A 24,003-nucleotide genomic window follows, 5' to 3' on the forward strand; every position below is an offset into this window, starting at 1 on the left:
CCGGGCTGAGGGCCCCCCCTCCTCCGCCCCCCCCCAGTGCACAAATTTTTGTGCACCGGGCCTCTAGTTATCTATAATAATAAAAATGTAATATGCTAATTAGACCGGACCACCAAATGACCTTCTGGACGTCCTTCCAGACAAAGCCAGGGCTGCAAGGGCTGAGGCAAGCTGCCACAGCTGTGAGGGCTGAGCACCTTGCACAAATTTCGTGCATTGGGCCTCTAGTGTATTTAATAAGCTTTCTGCCCCTTTCTCCCACTCTGCTCTTTCTTGGAGTCCAATAATGCAGATTGTTTCTTTCAATGGTATTCCATAATTCATGTCAAATCTCTTCACTTCTTTTCATGCATTTTTCTTTTTTTCTTTTCTGACTGAATTTCAAATGATCTGTGTTATAGTTAAGTAATTCTTGCTTCCACTTGGTCATGTCTACTATTGAAGCTCTCTACTGCATTCTTCAGTCAATATATTCATTAACTCTAGGATTTGTGTGTTTTTTTTAATTGTTTTTACTTCTTTGCTTAATTTTTCATTTGTCCATGCATTATTTTCCTAATTTCATTTAGTTGTCTGTGTATTCTTGTGGTTCACTGCATTTCTTTAGTATTGATTATTCTGAATTACTTCTCAGACAATTCACAGATCTTCATTTCTTTACTGTAGGTCCTTGGAGTTTTATTAGTTTCCTTTGGGGCAGTCATGTTTCCTTGATTATTCATGATCCTTTTAGCTTTACATTGGTATCTGTGCATTTGAGAAGTGGGAACCTCTTCCAGTCTTTACAGACTAGTGTCCGCAGATGAGCCCTACACCAGAGATCAGTCAATGGTAGTTAAACTGGTGATCGACCCAGATGAAAGTCTGGGTTCATGGGTGCCCATCTGGAACCTGGGTTCACAGGGGCTAACAGGAAGTCTGGGGCCACAGGAGTCACCCAGGGCTTTGGGAGCCAGGACAGGGATGTGCCAGAAGCCTGCATTCACCGGAGTCCATCAGGAACATTGGGTCACACGTGCTGCCTGAGTTTGCAGGATCCCACAGGAAGCAACAAAGTCTACAGGAGTTGGCCTGGTGCTGGGGTGGACCAACTCTGGGATACGTGGTGAAACTGACTGCATACTTTATTCTCCTATTCCCATGGGGAGGGTGACTCATTCTGCATTAGGCTGCCTGGGCTTCGTGGAGGGGTGATGGGAGTAGTGTTAATCTATCTTTCCTACCCTCCTCAATGTGCTTTATTTCCATGCTGCATGCAGGTGCTGTAATATTTCATGAGTCCTCTGAAGGTATTCTTATGCAGGGAAAGTTGTTTAAATTGATGTTTCTGGCAGGGGCAAAAGTGCTAGAAATCCCTATGCCACCATTTTACTGACATCACTCTCATTTCTCAGGTCTTAAATGGTACTTCACAGCAAAGATCACTTCAGATTAACCAGACTCCTTATTATAAATGTTCATTTAGTACTATACATTTTGTTACTTAGATATTAATTATATATAATTAAATTATTATTTGCTTAATGTGTCCTCTCATCACTATGGTATTAGATAAAAGGACTGAATACGTCTTACTATGTATTTATTTTGGCCTAGAGGTCATGAAAAATCTACTGATTGCTCTGGAACCAGAAAAGTTTGGGAACCTCTACCCTACTATAAATGGACTTTACAAATATATATATTTAATAATTTTGAGAGAGAGAGGAAGGAAGAGGGAGAGAGAGAAATATTGATGTGAGAGTGGAACACTGATCTTCTGCCTCAAGGGATGGAGCCTGCAACCCAGGCATGTGCCCTGACCAGGAATTGAACCAGCAACCTTTTGGTGCATGGGATGACACCCAGCCAACTGAACCACACTGGCCAGGACTAAATGGCCTTTTTAAAATAAGTTATAAGGTAAACTCTAGCATTTAAGTGTGAGGAAATTTCAAGTACTTTTTCATTTTGTGCATAATGGCTTTTGGTTTTCATTTTAAAATCCTCATTTTAATATAAATGAATATGAGCTCCTTTTTCTTTAATTCGGGTCTTTACCTGCTTCTACCCTTTCAGAACACTCTGGGATCAAAGGAAAAATTGCCTATGAAGTAATCATAACTATTCATGCAAAAAACTTATCACTAAAAAAGAATCCAAACTACAGAAATAATACCAATGAGTAGTGGCTCACCTTTCATCCTACCTCTATCCCTGTCAGAGCCTAGGAAATTGTCCTACTTAATGAGCAAATACTGCTATTTTTAAAATAATGAAATAAGGTCTTACATATGCACTATGAGCATTCACTCAAATGTGACCATTGGGATTTATCTCCTGGTATTTTGAACCATGTTGTCAGTATTCAGATGGGATTTACAATAAATCAAAGCTACTACTGTTCACACTCCATTACATTTATAATAGAAATATTTTCATTTAGTACTTTTTATTAGCCTACAGTTCAGTTCAGTTCTAGTCAATAAAATATTCAGTGCTTTCTAAGTTGAAAGCTCTTTTTATAGTACTTCTTTAAGAAGCTGAGACAGAGGAGGAATACCACAGAGGATATGATTCCTCTGACCTAAAGAGCAAGTAAAAGATACTTAATTTTAAATAGAAAATTTTAGGCAGCATAAAGGAATCATCAACTTACTGGTAACTAAATAGATGTTCTGGTATAGTGTAAAACAAAAAGAAACAACAACAAAAAAAACTCACTCATAGCTCTGGCACCTTCTTATGCTTTAAAAATGAAAACAAAGATGTAATTATTAGCAAGACAAGATGCAATAGGAAAGGATCCAAACCTAAACAGTGGTAGAATGAGAATGAGCTGCTATAGAAAGATATTTCTTCACACTAATGACACACCAGAGTTAGCTGTAAAGAAAGAAATTACTTCATTCAAAACTCAATGTGTAGCCATGGCCAGTGTGGCTCAGTTGATTAGAGCATTGTCCCATCTACCAAAAGCTGGTGGGTTCAATTCCTTGTCAGGGCACATACCCAGGTTACGGGTTTGATTCCCAGCAGGAGGCAACCAATCAATGTTTCTCTCTCACATCAATATTTCTCTTTCTCTCTCCCAAATTAATAAACAAGCAAATTTAATGTATAAATTATCTTAGTCCCTGCCAGGCCGGTGTGGCTCAGTGGTTGAGCATGGGCCCATGAACCAGGAGGTCATGGTTCGATTCCCAGTAAGGGCACATGCCCAGGTTGCTGGCTCGATCCCCAGTAGGAGGCAGCTGATCGATGTTTCTCTCTCTCTATTCATTCCCTCTCCCTTTCTTTCTCTAAAATCAATAATAAAATATATCTTTTTTTTTAATATCTCAGTCCTAAGTACTAAAGAACAACAAACACCCGACCTAACATTATTCTAGGACCTGCAGATGTAACAAGGCATTCTGTTGAAAACCACAAATGTGGGGAGGGAAGAGGAGTTGAGAAGGAAAAAGAAAATACATGATGACTCAATAGACTCATTCCACAAAAAGTTTACTTTATGCAACACTTACTAAGTTGACTATTCCTTATTTATTGGCTCCAAACTGTGACCTCATTAACTTTCTTCAGGAAAAAATTCTAATTTATCTTTATTTTTAATCCAAAAAAGCTGACATATGCTAAAATAGTTCTTATCTTAGTTATAAAAGATACTAATGAGCACTGGCATATTATAAATGGTCTCTAGAGCTGCTGGGGGTTGTGGGCTTGATCCCCAGTAGGGGTCTTACAGGAGGCAGCCGATCAATGATTCTCTCTCATCATTGATGTTTCGATCTCTCTTTCCCTCTCCCTTCCTCTCTGAAATCAATAAAAATAGTTTTTTAAAAGAATCTACTTAATAATACAACTATTCAATCCATCCCCTGTGTCTTAGAATTTTAGTACTAAAGGGTTTACTGATATTAAGGCTACAAAAATGAAAAATAAAAAACCAGACCTAGAAATGAAATGAAATGTCCTCCAGCACAATTTTACATGGAGAGATGGAAATACATCAGCACAAAATGACTGTCTTATCTCTTAAAGATATTAGTAGCCAAAGAGGTTCATTCTTCCAATTTCTACTTCAATATTAATGGGCTGAGCAATTACTCCATGTAACAAGCCCCTTTAATATCACCTGGTTTACTTTCCAGCAGTTAATTCCACTCCCAGGACTGTCATGGCTCATTTAAATAGTACAGTGAGTTTCCTCTGTAAGTCTGCTCCTAGAGCTTACAGAGTTTAAGATCTAATGAGATAGAAAGATGTTTATCATGAGGTAGAAAGGAACTCTGAGCCAAAGCAACAAAAACTGGATATCATGAGCAGGCTGGGAACAGAAACTTTTATTTTTCTTAAAAGCATACTAGAAAAATAAACTATTCTACAAGGTTTTAGTAAAAATAAAAGTTTATAAGCAGAATTAACGTTCCACCTTACAGATATTTAAGAGAACAAAATAACATTTCAGAAATAGAGATGAAGAGGGGCAAGTACATCTTTCATCACTGCCCCTTGCGACCTTTCCACATAAAATTTTGGTTCAAGAGAGTTATAATTTACCTCATTCCATACTTAATGGCATAAATTCTGCAAGAGAAACTCTGTCTAAAGAGTAGCAATCAAAATCCTTATTATGGATTTTGAAGATGTCAGGAAATAAAAGTAAAGGCCAACAAAAATTAGAAAAGGAAAAGAAAAAAAAACACTAACATACTAAAAATAAATTCGGTTTAAATTGGAACGTCCACTTCTGATAAATATTATGAACGAAGATAACAAAAGAACCCTCCCTTCTTGTTCCAAATTTTTTGATATTTCATTGTAAGTATATAGAAATGCAACACATTTTTGTATGCTCTCTGTATACTGCAACTTTATTGCATTTTATTGTTTCTAATATTCCTTTAGTGGAATCTTTAGGATTTTTTATATATAGAATTATGTCATTTGCAAATAGTGATGGTTTTACTCCTTCATTCCCAATTTGGATGCCTTTTATTTCTTTCTCTTTACTGATTGCTCTGGCTAGGACTTCCAACACTATGCTGAATACGAGTTGTGAGAATAAGCATCCTTGTCTTGTTCCTGAAATCAGAGGAAAAGCTTTCAGTTTTTTATTGAGTATGGTATTTCCTGAGGGTCTGTCATAGATGGCCTTTATTATGTTGAATTATTTTCCTTCTATACCCATGTTATTGAGTATTTTAATCAGAGGTGAATGTTGTGTTGTTAAATGCTTTTTCTGCATTTAGTGATATGATCCATGATTTTTATCTCTTCATTTTATTAATGTGGTGTATCACATTGTTTGATTTGCATATGTTGGACTCTTCTTGCACATTGGAATGAAGCCCACTGGATCATGGTGCATTATCTTTTTAATGTATTGTGTATTTGATTTGCTAGTACCTTGTTTAGGATTTTTGTATCTACTAGAGGCCCGGTGCATGAAATCTGTGCACTGGGGGGGGGGGAGGATTTCCCTCAGCCCAGCCTGCACCCTCTCGCAGTCTGGGAGCCCTGCTGCAGGGAGCGAGCCTAAGCCGTCAGTCAGACATCCTTAGTGCTGCTGCAGAGGTGGGAGAGGCTCCCGCCACTGTCGCTGTGCTCGCCAGCAGTGAGCCCGGCTTCTGGCTGAGCAGTGCTCCCCCTGTGGGAGTGCACTGACCACCAGGGGGCTCCTGCATTCGTCTGCCCCCTGGTGGTCAGTGTGCATCATAGTAACTGGTCATTCCACCATTTGGTCAATTTGCATATTAGCCTTTTATTATATAGTATGTTCATCTCTGATGAACTGGCCTGACATTTTCTTTTTTTTGAGTTCTCCTTGCCTGGTTTTGGTATCAGGGTAATGTTGGCCTAATAAAATGAGTTATAAGGTATTTCTTCTTGTTCACTTTTTAGAAAGAATTTGCAAGAATAGGTACTAGTGATAAATCTTCTTTGAATGTTTGGTAGAATTCACTAGTGAAAAAAGTATTCCACAATATTCTTGTATAATCCTTTGTATTTCTGTGGTGTCCATTGTAACTTCTCTGCTTTCATTTCTGTTTTTATCTATTTGAGTGTTTTCTCTTTTTTTTTCTTTTTCGATTTGAGTCTAACTGGGGTTTTGCCAATTTCATTTTTCAAAAACCAGTTCTTTGTTTCATTAATTTTTTTCTTTTGTCTTTCTTATCTCTATTTCATTTACTTCTGCTCTAATTTTTATTATAACCTTCCTTGCACTGAAGGCTTTATTTATTCTTCCTTTTCTAGTTCTTTAACATGTTAAGTGCCAAGCCTGTTTAGTCTTCCTTTCCGTTTCAGTCACCGCTGACTGACAAGACGCTTAACTAGGTATAACGCTAGCTTGTTTGAGCTTTTTCTTGTTTCTTGAGGTAGGCCTATAATGTCATATACTTTCCTCTTAGTACCACTTTTCTCTGCATCCCCACAATTTTGGTATGTTATATTGTTTTCATTTTTTTTAATGTATCTTTTGATCCCTTATTTCTTCTTTGTTCCAACTGTTAGTTACACAGTAGCATTGATCTCCACATATTGGTAGTTTTCCCACCATTCTTCTTGTAGCTACATTTCATTAATGACTTTCTCGTTGGATGATCTATCCATTGCTATCAGTGGGGTATTCAGGTCCCTACTATGACTGTATTTCTGTCCTTTTCTCCCTTTAGCTCTGTTAGTTATTACTTTATATATTTTGGTGCTCCCAGATTAGGTGCATAAATATTGATGTGTTGTCTCCTTGGTGAATTGTCCCCTAAATTCTTATAAAATGCTTTTTATCCCCTGTAAATTTTTTATTGTGGTATATATTTTATCTCTATAAGTATGGCTACACGTTATCTTTGTATGCCATTTTCCTGAGGTGTCATCTTGCATCCCTTCATTTTGAGTCTATGCTTGTCTTTGTAGCTGAGATGGGTCTCCTGAAAGCAACATATATAGTTGAGTACTGTTTTTTAATCCATCCCGTTATTCTGTGTCTTTTGATTGGTGAATTCAGTCAATTTACATTGGGGGTAAATATTGATATATGAGGACATGATACAGCCATTTTATCTTTTGTTTTCTGGTTGCTCTATCTCTCCATTGTTTCTTTTCCCATGTTTCTGAATGCTATTTTACTTTGGTGGTTTTCTATAATTTCTTCTGCTGCTTCCTCTTTATGTATTTCAGCTTAGGATTTTTGTTTCATGGTTACCATTAGGTTTATGTTTAAAAAAGTTTCATATAGTATACAATAGTCTTTTTTCTTCTGATTGCATCTTATCTTCATTTACCCATGAACGTTCAGTACATTACTCTCTCCCTTTTTGTGTTATGGTTATCACAAATTAGCCCTTTGTGCTGTGCATTACCTTCCAAATTGTAGAAACCATAGTCTTTTTTTAATGCTTTCCTCTTAAGCCAGTGGTTCTCAACCTTCTGGCCCTTTACAGTTTCTCATGTTGTGACCCAACCATAAAATTATTTTCGTTGTTACTTCATAACTGTAATGTTGCTACTGTCATGAATTGTAATGTAAATATCTGATATGCAGGATGGTCTTAGGCGACCCCTGTGAAAGGGTCGTTCAACCGCCAAAGGGGTCGCGACCCATAGGTTGAGAACTGCTGTCTTAAGCTTTTAATTGTTTAATGCCATTCTGAAATGGAATTTCAGTTTCCTGCTTCCATCTATCATCTTACTCCCAGTTTCATATCCTTTTATCTTTTTGTTTTAGGTAGAAGAGGTCCTTTAAACATTTCTTGTAGTTTAGGTCTTGTGATGGTAAATTCAGTCAGCTTTTGTTTGTCTGGAAAATCCTTTATTTCTCCTTCATAACTAAAAGGATAAATTTTCTGAACATATTATTTTTGGCTGGTGGTTTCTCTCAATATTTTGAATATTTGATTCCGCTCTCTCCTAGCTTGAAAGATCGGGTGATAATCTAATGGAGTTTCCCTTATTGGTTACAGTCTTTTTTCTCTAGGCTACCTTGAGAATTCTTTCTTTGTCATTAACATTTGACATTTTAATATGATATATCTTTTTTTTAATATATTTTATTGATATTTTACAGAGAGGAAGGGAGAGAGATAGAGAGTTAGAAACATCGATGAGAGAGAAACATCGATTAGCCGCCTCCTGCACAACTCCTACTGGGGATGTGCCCGCAACCCAGGTACATGCCCTTGACCGGAATCGAACCCGGGACCTTTCAGTCCGCAGGCCGACGCTCTATCCACTGAGCCAAACCGGTTTCGGCAATATGATATATCTTGATGAAGGTCCTTTTACACTGAAATAATTAGGTGTTCTGTTGCCTTCTTGAATTTGAGAATCCAGCTCTTTCCACAGGATTGGGAAGTTCTCATTAATTATTTGTTTGAACAGTCTCTTCTCCTTTGGTATACCCATTATCCTTATATTGCTCTTTCTAAGGAAGTCAGATAGTTTCTCATAGAGTTCTTTCATTATTTTTAACTCCCATTTCTCTTTTTCCACCTGAGTTTATATTTCTATCTTCAAGTTCACTAATTCTCTCTTCCATTTGACCTACCTATTTCTGAAGCTCTCTAATTCATTCTTGTTTTCTTTTAGTATATTTTTATGGATTTCAGAGAAGAAGGGAGATATAAACATCAATGATGAGAGAGAATCATTGATCGGCTGCATCCTGCACCCCCACACTTGGGATTGAGCCCGCAACCCGGGCATGTGCCCTGAACAGGAATCGAACCATGACCTCCTGGTTCATAGGTTGATGCTCAACTACTGCGCCACACCAGCTGGGCTCTAATTCATTCTTCATTTCATTTACTGAGTTCTTCAGCACCATAATTTGTTGTTTTTTTATAATTTCAATATCTTTGATTAAGTACTCCTTTTATTCGTTAATTTTATTCCTGAGCTCACTGACCTGCCTTTCTGTCTTGCATCTTATTGAGTTTTTTCAAAACTACAATCTTGAACTCTTTTATCATTTACATCTAAATCTGTCATGTCTTTGAGTTTGGTTTCTGGAGACTTCATTCTCTCTCAAGTTCCCTGTTAGCTTGATTATTCGCAGTACTTGACAGATTGTTTCTCAACCCGGGCATTTAATGTGCTGAACTCTCCTTTTTTTTATGTACAGTTTTATTTTTAACAATTCAGCAGGTTGATAAGTACAGGTCTTTCCTTTGTTTTCCAGTAGATGGTGCAATAGTATAAATTTTTGTTTTGTCTTACCAGCTTTACTGGGCCCTCCAGGATCTTGGTGGGACTGTGTTCCTTTCATCATGGAGAATGCCTACTATTTTCCAAGGAGGTGAACATCCCCTCTGTAACTGGATTGTCTCATTCTCAGAGCACCACCCCTTGGCGGAAGTGACTGGTGCTTGAGCTCTGGGCCTGTGAGATACTGGTGTACCCTCATGTACCCAAAGGCTGTCAGCAATACCTAGCTGCTTCTACCAGGTTCCACTGCAATAGGCAAGGGCAGGTAGGAGGCAGATTCGCTCCTCTGTAGCTTTGCTCTTTTCCTAGTAATGGCACCTGCTAGATCTCATCTTCCGTACATCTGTATCTCCACTCCTGTCACTGGGTTTAGCCATAGTGTGCACACGCCACTCAAGCCAGATGTTGTTCTGTCCCTCCGGCCCTCTGAGGTGTCAAACATGTGCACTGCAACCAAAAATCTCCCCTGCTACTGTGTTTGCTAGAATTGTAGCGAGCTCAGGGCTCCCTCTGAGGCTCCCTCCGTCCTTCCCCCCAACCTGCTTCCACTGCTTGTCCAGATATGCCCAGCTTCGGATGTCTCAGAATGTAGATCTCTCTTAGACATATTTGTGTACTGAGCAGTGAGTCTTTTGTTGAATTATAGTTGTCCAACTTCTTGTAACTTCAAGGGTAGTTATAATCAAGAGGTCTTCCTCACTTGACCATGATGCTCAAGACTATTTTTAAGAGCAGTTTTAGTTTTCAAATAAATTTGAGAAGGTGGCACAGAGATTTTCCATATACCTTTTAAAATCTATGTATTTTAAATCAAATTAGAGAACTATTTCAGACATTACTTTTTCAAAAATTTCTTTCTGCCCCTTTCTCACTCTTTTCATCTTTTTGGAGTTCCAGTTAAACATATGTTAGCCCATTTGATACTGTCCAACATGTCACCGAGGCTCTGTTCATTTTGTAAAAATACTTTTTCTCCCTGTTACTCAGATTGAATAACTTCCATTAATCTATTTAAAAATTTAAACACTCTTTGACAGCGTTAATCTATCATTGAGACCACCCAGTAAATTCTCAATTTCAACTTCAGTTTTCAAATTTCCATTAAGTTTTTTTTTTCTCTTTTGGAGGTTTCCTATCTCTCCTATTGTCAATATGACATTTTCCTTTAAGTCTTTTAAGCACATTCATAAGAGTGACTTTAAAGTCTTTAGCTCTTAAATCCATTAGGACTTCTCTGAGTTAATTTCTACTGCATGTTTTTGTTAACTAGGTCATGTTACTATTTCTTTGCATGTCTGGCAATTTTAAAAAATCCAACATAGCATACTGTAGATGATACATTGTAAAGACTCTGCATTCTGCTATTTTATTCTGAAGAGCAATGAAATTTAGTCTAGAAGGTAATTCAGTTAATAGTTGATCTTGAACATGTGCAAGCTTTGGATTTATCCTTTGTTAGGGTAATCTGTTGAAAGCTCTATCTTGAGTTTTCCCAACCTCTCTATCTTGGTGGGGCTCATCCTCAAAATTCTATATCCCCTACAGACTTTCTTGGGGCTTTAAGTTTTGTGAGGCTAGGTCTATAGTAGGCTTTAATTATAGGTCATGCTCCCTACTCCTAAACCCTAGCTTTTCTGTTATCATGGCAAGACATCTGAAGTTTTAGCAAAAACTTTGATACTCTGACTGGGTTGCAAGTACAAATTCCCCAGTATTGCTCTACCTCTAATATAAAAATTCCACTTTCATCCCCATATTAGCTAATCTCTGCTAAGGCTTGGGGAGTCCCATCCAGTGACTGTGCACCCTAGTCCTCAGCCAAAAATTCATGGCTTCTTCTTCCTAGTATTCTATTTATATACATTACATTTTTAATTTACTTAGAACATTTCCAACTACAGAATAAAGGGACCTGAGAAGGTCAACTAGTCAAAGATCTATATAATTTTTAAAACCACAGGGATCTTAAGAGATTTAGGGAATCCTTTCATTTCAGAATGAAAAACTACAGACCTGAAAAATTAAGTGTGAATTGGATTTTCAGCTGTATTGTGTTTTGCAAATATTCAGCCTCACTTATTTCAAAATGTTTTCACTACTTCATCTCATTTGATCCTCACAACAACCTCATAAGGTGGGCCCAAGTATTATCACTGTTTTATGGGTTAGCAAACTGGCTCAAAATGTAAACATATCCTTTGCTACAAAGATTATCTTATAATAGTATTGTATTCAGAATCTTCTGATAGGAAAAGGTTATGATTAAATGGATGAATTACTATCTTCTACATACAAAGCTTGAGGAAAGTTTTATGCATTTACAGAAAGAGTAACTACCTATATGGTATTCTCTAGTAAAACTGAAAAGGAAGATCCTGAAAGGAAAATAATGTTTAAAATCCCAAATCCCAGAACACCTCTCAGATTGGTGGTATATTAGTTAACAGATTTCCTTACAATGGGTATTGCAATTTCTCTTATCATTGTGTTTCTCTATCTCTCTCACTCTTCTTTCCTCTTTCTGAAATCAATAAAAGCATATTTTTTAACAATAAGAATGTAGTTTCTTCTGTTTGGAAGTTACATCTGACCTTAAATGGCTAAAAGGTGGAATGGATTTAGTGTTGTTTTGTTATTTTTTAATTGATTTCAGAGAGGAGGGGAGAGGGAGAGATAGATAGAAATATCAATGAGAAAGAATCATTGATAGGCTGCCTTCTGCACACCCCACACTGGGAATTGAGCCCGCAACCAGGCATATGCCCTGACCGGGAATCAAACCGTGACCTCCTGGTTCATAGGTTGATGCTCAACCACTGAGTCATGCCAGTCAGGCTGAACTTAAGTTTTAAGGGAGAAGAAAGGCAAGGAATATTTAGAGTGATAGGTAATTGATTCCAATTTAGGTCATGAGGAATAAAAATATTTGAGAAAAATATTTATAATACACATGCCTGATCTTGTGAGAAGCTGAGCATCATGGTCAAAATTTAGAACTAGAAAGAGATAAGTAACTAATAATTACTACATTTAATAAACACATTTACACCACTGTCCTATAACAACTCAGAGCTCCAACTAAACTATTAGTTCTGATGAGGAAAGATGTTAAGAACAATTGAGATCACACATTCTGTACAGTGGATAGCATAAAAAAGTTGGATATCAGGGTAGAAAAAGAGGAGGCAGAACTAAAGAGTTAACCAGGACTAAGGAGCAAATCCCAAAGTCCCAAAGATAGTTTATTATAGATCATACAAATTTTGCTTTATAATTTTAATCATGACTAGTCCCACTAGTGTTATTTGTTTATAGCTATACTATACATAATACTTTGTTTTCTTTTTTTCAATTCAAGTGTAGAGAATTTTTATATTAATTTATGTGATTTCTTATAGAATATTTAAACCTTAGTATTTTAGGTTACTGTGAAAAATTCTTCCAAGTCTACTAAAAGTCCTATATCATTTATCTAATGACTCTAAAAGCATTTGATGTTAGTGTAAATAAATGTGGCTTTACAAAAAGTACAGATGTTCTTATACTGTTACTAGGCTATAATTTGCATAACTATTTTCAATTTTGTGTTTAATTTGGAAGACTGTTATAAATCTGCAAATAGGTTTTTTTTAAATGCCAGCAACTCTATAATAAATTTTAAAATGAAATACTGCAGAATATCATGAGATAAAATAATTTAAAATAAACTCTTTTAATTATTCAAGGTATAATAGATTGATCACCTAATTATTCCATTCCTAAATAGTCTAAACTTTTCCCAATAACCATTTTCTATACTTTCTTAGTCCTAAGCATATTCTATGTTTCTCTCTTAACAGGCAAGAATTTTTTAAATGTCAGAATTCAGATGATATTATTGGACTCTTTTTAGGTACATATAAAACTTTATTTTCTGTTTGTGGTTAGATCTTTCTTTAGCCAAAAGGCATCTCAAGAGTATATAATTTAGCCCAAAGAGGTTTGGATTTTTCTGCCAAGTTTAATAATGGGATGCTACTTATCAAACAGCTCTGGATCCTCAATGAAACTAAAGAGCTCTTTTACCACTTCTCCTAACAAACCAGTTGTAAGAGTAGTCAAATTCATAGTTTGATAAAAATTGTACTCCAAATGAAAAATTAGTCTTCTAAGTTTTATTTGTAATGCCAACATGGGGTGAGACTGTAGTAGGAGTTTAAATGCAGGGCAGTAAAAAATGAGCCAGCTCGCCCTGGCCGGTTTGGCTCAGTGTCGGCCTGCGGACTCAAGGGTCCCAGGTTCGATTCTGGTCAAGGGCATGTACCTTGGTTGCGGGCACATCCCCAGTGGGGGGTGTGCAGGAGGCAGCTGATCGATGTTTCTAGCTCTCTATCCCTCTCCCCTCCTCTCTGTAGAAAAATCGATGAAATATATTTTAAAAAAAAGAGTCAGCTCATCTAGAAATCTTAACAGTGAAGCTCATAACCTAAATTAATACTTAAAATTTATTATGGTTATTAGAGTAGACATTTATTATTTTCCCCCTTCTCCCATTCATCCTTTCTTTCTTAGGGAAAGGAGCTAACATAAAAGTGGAATTAAAAAAAAATAATGGCTAACAAAACCACAGCATAAGGAAAAGAAGAACCAATGTGGGGACTGCCAATAAAAACATTCCTTCTCTTTAGGGCTAGCTAACCAACTCAAATGTTTCTATTGAATAATCATTGGCAGGCTACCAAGTGAACAGTTTCACATCTCGCCAAAATCAAGGCCATCATTTATCTGTAACAGATACTCAAGAATTATAATCATAATGCTAGGAATGGAAAAGAACTATTAAGACATTCCTTTTGGTTTAACTAGGTCAGGATAACTCTAAAAACCAAGACTATTCTACAATAGGAATGGTCTATTGTAGACTATTCAAAGATGGTCCAAAGAATTTTCTATACAAATGGACCATCAGCCTTTTTCTTAAGACTTCTTATTTTATATTCACAGTCACATATATGCATGTTTTGGTCTCTTTTGCACATTGCATTGCCCTCATATTTTTTCTACATTTCAAGTTCTCTAGTTATAATGAACAAGTCCTTTTACTTGTTAAATTAGCAATAATTAAATAATGTAAAATATTTAAATTATGGTAGGTCCTGCCATGATTATAGAGTGAGAAATGTGGTTGTCATTGCCAACAGCCAAAATAAAGATACTGCCTTTCTCCTTTTAAATTTTGCTTAAACAATTTTGTTTTACTAAAAATCATCACCAGAAAATAGTTAACAAGCCAATAATGCTCACTATTAAGTGCCCCCTGTGCCAGACACTGTTCTCAATTCTACATATTAATAATTTCTTATGTTATTGTCATGAAAACTGAATGAAGCAGAAACAATATTACCATTTTTAAATGAGGAGACTGAGGTATAGAAAGGTTAAATAACTTGAGGGAATTATAGAGCTCATAAGTGCTTGAGTGAGAATTCAGACTCAGGCTCCTTTATTCCGGGAAGTATGCTCTTACTAGTTGCCATAAGTAATTAGAGGCAATATCAGGCAGAATTACTTGGAGGAAGTAAACTCCTTACAAATTGACATCAAAATGAAGTAAATTTTGAGCAAAGTTGTAGAAATTGAGACTACCACAACCCTGAACAGATGATTAGCACAACCTGTTCAATATATGGAAAGGAGTCCCAAATGTAGCAGAAAAGTGTCTATTCCCTTGGTCAGCTTCATAGTGAAAAGAAATAGGAAGTTCACTATCAGAACCCATCCTTCATTCACTGTGTTTTGTGTGTAATTACACTTAGGTTAACTGTATAGTTTTTGACTTAAGTTTTATGAATCATTCTTTTACTAGTACACTTACTTTTATGCCAAACTTTAAAAAATCTATATATTTTTTTAAATAGGGTTTTAATTCACTCTTCTAGATGAGAAGAACAGAATAACTGTTGCTCCCCACACTTGGTAGAACTAAGTGGTGTGGTTGACAGGGCAGTGTAAACAGAGATCATCTGTTAAGAACCACCACTCTCTAGAGCAGATGTGGGGAACACCTGACCCATGGGCCATGTAAAGCATGTAAAATCATTTGGTCTGGCCCTGCCATGGCATTAAGGGTGAGTTAATTAAATGTTTGACCAAATATAGCAGGCTAATTTTTTAAGTTAATAATCCTGTATGGCCCTCGAATGATGTTATAAAAATCCAAATAACCCTTGGAAGAAAAAAGGTTCCCAACCCCTGTCCTAAAGGATTAGGCCTAAAGTGCTGAGGTAATTTATTAAAAGGGAGGTATTAAACAATTATGATAAGATTGAAAATAAATGACAAAAAAAGGGGAAATTTAAGTGAAAATTAAACACGGACTACTTTAAAACTTTAAGTTGGTAAACCTGAACAACACAAAACTTTTGGAAAACCTAAGAACATCATGATGCCACAGTAGTAAATCCTGAGCAATTGAATAAAGTGATATAAGAGATATGTCATCTGTTGGAGTCAGGTTTTTACACTTTATTTCCAGAACTTTTATTAATGTTGATTAAATTTCTATACTACTTATATAAACTTCTCAGTATACTTTAATTAGTTGCTCCATGCCTTATTGTATATAAGTGCTAGATCCTACAAAATAAAAGTTTTTCTAATTATAGTACTTTTCAGAAATGTAATCTCCAACCTAGGTTGGCAAGAGAAGTTCATAATAGAGTTTAGTACTGTGGTGTGAAAAACAAATTACCCACAATTCCCTTTGCATGGTTTAAAGCAGCGGTTCTCAACCTGTGGGTCGCGACACCTTTGGGGGTCGAACAACCCTTTCACAGGGGTTGCCTAAGACCATCGGAAAACACATATATAATTACATATTGTTTACAGTAGCAAAATTACAGTTATGAAGTAGCAACGAAAATAATTTTATGGTTGGGGGTCACCACAACATGAGGAACTGTATTAAAGGGTCACGGCATTAGGAAGGTTGAAAAACACTGGTTTAAAGTCAAGCATTCTTTAAAAAATTATTTCAGCCCGGCCGGTGTGGCTCAGTGGTTGAGCGTCAACCTAGGAACCAGGAGATCACGGTTTGATTCCTGGTCAGGCACATACCTGGCTGAATCCCAGTATGGGGCATGAAGGAGGCAGCCAATAGTAATTCTCACTCATCATTGATATTTCTATCTTTCTCTCCCTCTCCCTTCCTGTCTGAAATCAATAAAAATATATATTTTTAAAATTTATTTCATATATTTTCAAAGTCTTAATAATAAAATGAAATTCTTATACAAATATACTACTATCTAGCTATAAATAGTCATTTGAACTGAGTGGGAGAGATCTGACAAGTAAAATTAAGATATTAATACATAGAGAAAAACAAAACAAACAGAACACATACACATACACACACACACATACACACACACACACACACACTGTTGCTTCAGCAGGACCAGTTTCTGTTAGAAAAATCACATATGATACTTTGTTTCCCCCAAATTATATCCATCCTTATTCCATTTTCTTAATTACTTTAAACCTTGATTTAATTTTCTTATTCACTCTATCTTCTACCATGTTCTAGGAATGGTTCCCAGACTTCTTCAAATGAAATGACTTTAATCTTTCCTTTTTAAATTTATCTTTATTGGTGAAAGTACTATAGATGCCCTCCCCCGCCCACTATCCCCTTCCACCCCACTCCACACCATCCCCAGGACTTCCCCACACTATCATCTGTCCATGGGCTATGCATATATGCATATAAGTCCATTGGTTAATCTTTTCCCGTCCCCCACTTCCCCCCACGAAATAAGTAAGTCTGTTGTATGCTTCAATGTCTCTGAATCTTTTTTATTCAAAATGACTTTATTCTTTATTACCCAAGAATTATGTCTACTACTCCACCTCCAAATATCAAGCTTCAAATATATTACCAATGACAAAAAACTTGGCTTACACCACTTGCACTAACTTGCTCCTAAGAAGGATATTTGCAAGCATTTCCCTCATGATGATATGATAATCCTAACCTCTCCCTATTCCCCCAGCATATCAATCTTTTCATCACTTCCAAGACCTGATCAACTGCAATGCTTTGCTAAGAGGTTAGAATCTCTAAACTTTGCACTGTGGCATAATAAGAGCAGGTGATATCCCTACATGTGCTTCCTCAATTCTTGGGTCACTGTCATGACATCACAATAATCATGTGCCATGAAAATTCATACTAAGGTATGATGGCAAGATCCTCTACTACTCTATAATTCTGGTATTCAACACTCATTGGTACTTCAAAGAAGCAGAAAAGATGTAATGTTAGCTTAAAGCACTAGCTGGGCTGAGAAAAATTTGTTTACATTAGGTCAGAGATATTGCATATTTATGCAGAGAAGAAGAAACTAATAGAAAGTGAGCAAAGATTGCGTGAGAAAAAATTAATGGAGGAAGACCGAAGAGGAGGGAACAGTGCTTAAAATCTGTGATAAAGATAAGAAACCAGCCTTATGAAGATGAAAAAATATTTCATCTGAGACAGAAGACAAAAAAAAACAAATACAGATAACTGCTGAGAAAAAGGTAACTGAGGGATCCCAGGACAGACTTGGTTTCAGTAAAATGAGAGTAGGATAATTAGGTAGCGGTGAGGGTTGGGAGTTTAAAGGAGATAGTCCTACTGGACTTTCAAAAGAGATACTTAATTCTAAGGAGAAGGACACCAGAATTTTTCAAAGTCACAGAGGAAAAAAAAAGAAGCTATTATGCACTAGTAGATGTATAAATGCTTCACAAAAAATTATTATCTCAGAAAACCACAAGATGTGAGGCAAGTAGGAAAATATATACAGCAAAATTTTGCTAAAAGTGACAATTTTGTAAAAATTTACTGGTGAGTCAAAGAAGGACAAGTATCACATGATCTCACTCATTTGTGGAATATAATGAACAACATAAACTGATGAACAAAAATACTAGATCCAGAGACATAGAAGCATTGAACAGTCCCTCAAACCTCAGAGGGAAGGCAGGGGAGGATAGGCGGTAGAGGAGACATGGGGGTAAGAGATCAACCAAATAATATGTATGTATATAAGCCATAACCAATGGACATAGACAATGGGGGGTTGAAGGCTGGGGCTCGGGGGCAGGGACAGGTTGGGAAAGGACAATGGGGGGAGGGGACATATGTAATACTTTCAATAATAATTAAAAAAAGAAAAACAGCATGTAATGGGAAAGATATATTGAATAAGAATTTGTCTCCCACCAAATAGCAATTAAAAGTCAGTGGAAAACACATCAAAGATAAATGTTGGAAATATAAGAAGGAATGGAATTGTAACTGGAATTTAATCTTCACTGTTAGAATAATAAAGATATTATTTATTTATTTATTGTCTAAAGTTTCATATATGTTTCTTTTTTCACCAATTGACCCCCCCCTCCCCCGCCCCAGCCATTCCCACCCCGGGCAAGCCCCCAAGATATTATGTATCTTTGATAAAAAAAAAATATTGACTGGTGAGTGCAAAAAATGTTAATTGTTAAATATGGGAGATAGGTGTATGAGGATTCATTATAGTATTCTCTCTACTTCTGTATACCTTTGGAAATGTTTATAATAAAGAAATATTTTTAAAAACTGCCTAGGCATTATATGACCTCAGGACCAATAGTCATCTCAATAAGCTCAACAATTTGCCAAAACTTTCCAGAAGATTTCAGAAATTTCAGAGATGGATTTGGATACAGATACTCATACTATATGTATCTTATACATATACATATAAGAGGAGTAAAAATAACTCTATTTGACCAGGATTTGCTCCAAATTTGTTCTAGGGAGTGAGAAATACAGGTTAGCATTAAATGTAGGCTACGTGTGTCAGGGCTAATAAAAAAGGGCCAGAAGAAGAAAGCAATGAGAAAAAGTACTTCTACTAAGCATGTGTATGAAGAACAAGATTAAAAACACTTACTTCATCTCCAGAACCTCCTCTAAGTGTTTCCTTCTCTCTGCCCGAAGATTGGTCAAATGAGTTTCCTTTTCTGCCAGAGACTGTTGAGTAGAGGACAGTTTTGCTTTCATGGACTCAAGTTCCTGCTTTACCTTCTCCATGGCCATCAGTAACTCCTCCACCTGTGATAAATATGGAAAAGAGAAAACCTGATTCTCTTGATCAGTTACAGGACTGGGCAATGGGCAATTCCTGGGCCCACAAAATTGAATACATACACACATAAAAACTCCTGTACACTTCTGGATCATATATATATACTAGAGGCCCAGTGTACGAAATTTGTGCACAGGTAGGGTCCCTAGTGGCTGTTGGCTGCTAGCTGGGGTCTCCCTTCCCCTGCCTGCTTGTCACCAATGCCCCCTGGTGGTCAGCGCACGTTTAACCCCTGGTCGGTCGAACTCACACCCATGGGAGTTTGCATATTAGCTTTTTATCATATAGGACATATGGCAAATAATGAATAAATCTCTGATCATCCCTCCACTATAATTCTTTTCCATTTCAGCCAGAAAGAACTTCATTTTCTTTTTGATAAATGCAAAGACATATAAGTTCAGGAAGGGACTGCCTGTCATAGATAATCCTTTTTAAGGAATTTATTTAGAAATTCCCCAGAAATTTCTATGGAAATAACAACATAATACAGATAAAGATATAAAGAACAAAATCATCTATGTATATATAAAAGCCTAATATGCAAAGTGTCCTCTTGGGAGTTCGACCGACTGGGAGTTCAATCACTCGCTATGACATGCGCTGACCACCAGGGGGCAGCGCGGAATGAAGGCAGGCCCCAGCCAGCAGCCGGCAGCTGGGGAAAGAAGGCCCTGGCCGGCAGCCAAGAGCTGGGGAAGGGAGGCCCTGCTGGCCGGCTGGCAGCCAGCAGCTGCTAGGGACCCTACCAGTGCACGAAATTCGTGCACTGGGCCTCTAGTAATAAATATTTATAGAAGAATTTTAGGAAATAAGAGACAAATTTGACTAATAACAGATTTAGTATAAACATAAATGATTTTTGTTTTACGCTATTAAAAAGAATTTCTTTTTAAAGAAACAGATAGAATGAAATCAGGTAAGGCAGAAGTAGAGTTTTTTCGAGGAAGGCAGGAATAATATAGAGAATACTCAGAGAGGAGACAGAATCCTTTAAAAAGACCTGAAAAAAAAACACTCAGGAGGAGATGACCGAATGCTGAACCATGAAAAACTAAGAGCTACATGTGTACTTTACAGTGATTTCCACTTACTCTGGGTGGTTCCCAAATCAAATTTAAATAAACATGTCCATTTTAATTCAGAAACAGAAAATACACTGATAAAATACATTATTGCCAAAAACTAACTTCAACCAGGTAACCCATCAGCCACCTGCACCAATCAAGGGTTTCTCAGGTTGCTGCTTGCCAAGAAATAATGTAGGTGACAATGAACCTTTTGAGAGGCAGAGGTGAGTGAAGGCAGAGACAGGGGGGTCTGCCATTCATTGACTGCCATAATATCAATTTGCGTGACAGTAAAACTGAGAGCATCTGGAGACAAAACTATAGTATAACAAATCAGAGTTGTTAACAGACCCCCTATAGTGCCTCATACCTAACCACAGTCTCCATATTGATTGGTAACAGCTGCTAAACAATGATAATAAACAGATACATTTTGGTTTCTGCTTTTTTGTGTATCTTTTCAGAAGTGATCAAGTTAATGTTCTCAGCTAATAGCATCTTCAGTCTCAGTTGCTGTCAGAATATATATTATGCAGATCTCATATATCTGCTACCTTTACATAAACATATATCACTGTCTGCCCTTTTGAAAACTGCCAATAAAGATGATTTCATTTTATCAGTTTAATTCATGTAAAATCTCATCTAAAACTGAATTGAACTGATATACCAAGGTATGCTCTTATGACACAAAATCAGTAATGAATAGCACTATTTATACAAGCTCAAATTAAGTGTGGGACATATGCATCTTTTATAAACTTATCTTAAATATATCTAAAAAAATCTCCCTCCCATCTGTCTTTCACTACCCAGGGTAAGAAATGGTATCAGTTTCCTATATAACTTGGAGACATATTCTATACGTGCACAAGCAAGCATGTATAAATAATCTATTTTTCCTTTCTACACAAAAGGAAGCCCACTCTATGAATCTAAACTTTTTGGTAAATTTTTAATTGAAATACAACATACAGAAAAATACACAAATAATAAATGTACAACATGAAGAAATTTCTCAAAACAAATACACCTATGTAATCAGCACAGACCAATAAACAGAACATTACCCAGTATCCCAGAAAGCTCCCTCATAACCCCTGTCCAGGTAGAGTAATTATTCTAACTAGAGGCCCGGTGCACAGATTTGTGCACTGGTGGGGTCCCTCGACCTGGCCTGTGGGGATTGGGCTGAAACCTGCTCTCTGACATCCCCTGAGGGGTCCTGGATTGTGAGAGGGCGATTTTTGGGTGATGCACCCCAGAACTGGGCTCCCTCCTCTCTGGTTCTGGGTGAGTCACCCGAGAAATGCAGCTGCCAAGTCACCACAGCTCGGCAGCTCCTGCGTTGAGCATCTGCCCTCTGGTGGTCAGTGCGTGTTATAACTACCGGTTGGAGCATCTGCCCCCTGGTGGTCATTGCGCATCATAGCTACTGGTCAAATGGTAGGACGGTCTTACAGTCGCTTAGGCTTTTATATAGATACTCTAGGTTACTTTTGTCTATTTGTTTTAACTTTATACAAATGACATTAAATAGTATATAATTCTTTTCACTCAGTGTTATGTCTATGAGATTCATCCATTTGTTGTTTCCCTCTAAGACCAGGACCAAGAATTATAGTTTTATAATTCTTATAGCCACATGATATTCCACTGTGTAAAGACAATGAAATTTACTGAGGGTACTTTTGATAAATGGAAGTTTTTTATTTTAATGAAGCTTAATTTTTTCCTTTACATCATTCAGTGTTGCTGGCTTTTTGTTTGTTTTTCTAATTTTAATTCTCACCCAAGAATATGTCTCTCTTGATTTGAAGGGGGCAGAGAGGGGTGGTGGGGAAAGGGGGAGAGGGGGAGAGGGAGGGGGAGAGAGAGAGAGAGAGAGAGAGAGAGAGAGAGAGAGAGAGAGAGAAACATCGATGTAAGAAAGACACAGATTGGTTGCCTCCCTCACATGCTCTGATTTGGGCCAGGACTCAAAGTTGCAACCCAGGTATGTGCCTTTGACTGGAAATCGAACCAGAGATCCTTCAGTTTGTGGCTGACACTCTAACCACTGAGAACACCAGCCAGGGCAAAGAGAATATTCTTAATCAGATAAAAAGACAGCTATAAACAATGTTCAGCAAAAATCATATTTAATGGTAAGATATATGGTAAGATATTGAACATTTTTCTTTTGAGTTTGGGACCATGCAAGGATACCATGTTATCACTTCCATTTAGCATTGTGTGGGATGTCTCAGCCAATAAAACAGGGCAAGAAAAAGAAAGTTATGTGAATTGAAAATGAAAAATAAAAACTATAATTTTTTTTATAGGTGGCACAATTGTGTACAGAAAAAAATTCCAAAATCATCTATAGATAAATGCCTGCAGTTTATAAATGATTTAGCAATGTTGCAAATATAAGGTTAATATATAAAAATTAATTGTATTCTTATATATCAGTAATAAACAGAAACTAAAAATTTTTTTAAAAGATAACATTGCTGATAGTATCCCAAAACATCAAATGCTCAAATGCCAAATAACAGATTATGAAGAATGTACAACTACTCTAATGCAAAAAATTATAAAACATCACTTACAGAAATCAAGACCGAAATAAAGAAAAGTCTATATAATCTTTTTAGTTTAATGACTTAGCTCTATAAATATGTTTGGTCTCCTCAAATTGGTCACTGCAGTACTAATTAAAATTCCAGCAGGATTCTTAGGTGGAACTCAACAAACTGAATTAAAAAAATATATAGACACAGACAACAGTGTGGTGATAGGTGGAAAGGGGTTGTGGCATAGGTGGAGGTGGGCAAAGGACAGGGGAAATGGGGAAGAAATAAGACTTTGCTTGGGGCAGTGGGTGCATGCAGTGTGCAGATGATGTTTTATTGAGCTGTACACTTGAAACCTGTATGACTTTGTGAACCAATGCCACCCCAATAAATTCAACTAAAAAATAAAATAAAATAAACAGTAAAAAAATAAAAAAGACCCCAAATAGCCAAGAGCTCTTGCAGAAGAACAGGAACAAGTGAGAAAACTCATTTTACCAGATATCAAACTTATGATAAATCAGTAACCAACTAACTAGAGACAGAGAAGAACTTCCTCAACCTAATAGAGGGACTCTATGAAAAACCCACAGCTAACATCATCTTTAATTAATGCTTTCCCTCTCAGACCAGGACCAAGAATGAGATCAGAATGTCTGTTCGTATCACTTCTATTTACTACTGTACGAGAGATTATAGTAAAAAAAAATTTGGCCACACAAAAAAAATAAAAGGTATCCATATTGGAAAGGAAGATAAAACTTTCTCAGGTTGAAGATGACATGATCTTACAGAGAAAAAACCTTAGAAATCCACTAAAAAACTAACAAGCACACAAAGGTTTAATGATATAAGACCATCATATAAAAATCAATTATATATACATACATAAGCAATGAATATTCCGAAGAAAAATTAAGAAAATAATTCCATTAAAAATAGCATTAAAATATTGCTATGAAAAATGTCCGAGATTTTACGGCCTATGTTTTATTCTAGGGTTTTTATGGTTTTGGGTCTCTAAGT

General features: G+C 36.7%; 1 protein-coding gene across 5 annotated transcripts in view; it reads right to left on the reverse strand.

The window, feature by feature from the left end:
• ERC1 (ELKS/RAB6-interacting/CAST family member 1) overlaps nucleotides 1-24,003 on the reverse strand; it is a 462,570-nt gene that overhangs the window by 193,687 nt on the left and 244,880 nt on the right. For all 5 annotated transcript variants that reach the window (XM_005865924.2, XM_005865923.2, XM_005865922.2 and 2 more), the window contains one exon: nucleotides 19,155-19,315. In XM_005865924.2, the coding sequence (XP_005865986.1) occupies nucleotides 19,155-19,315 (161 nt within the window). The remainder of the gene's footprint in view (nucleotides 1-19,154; nucleotides 19,316-24,003) is intronic.

This window comes from Myotis brandtii, unplaced genomic scaffold (genome assembly GCF_000412655.1).
Source record: "Myotis brandtii unplaced genomic scaffold, ASM41265v1 scaffold216, whole genome shotgun sequence".
NCBI classification, from domain to species: domain Eukaryota; kingdom Metazoa; phylum Chordata; class Mammalia; order Chiroptera; family Vespertilionidae; genus Myotis; species Myotis brandtii.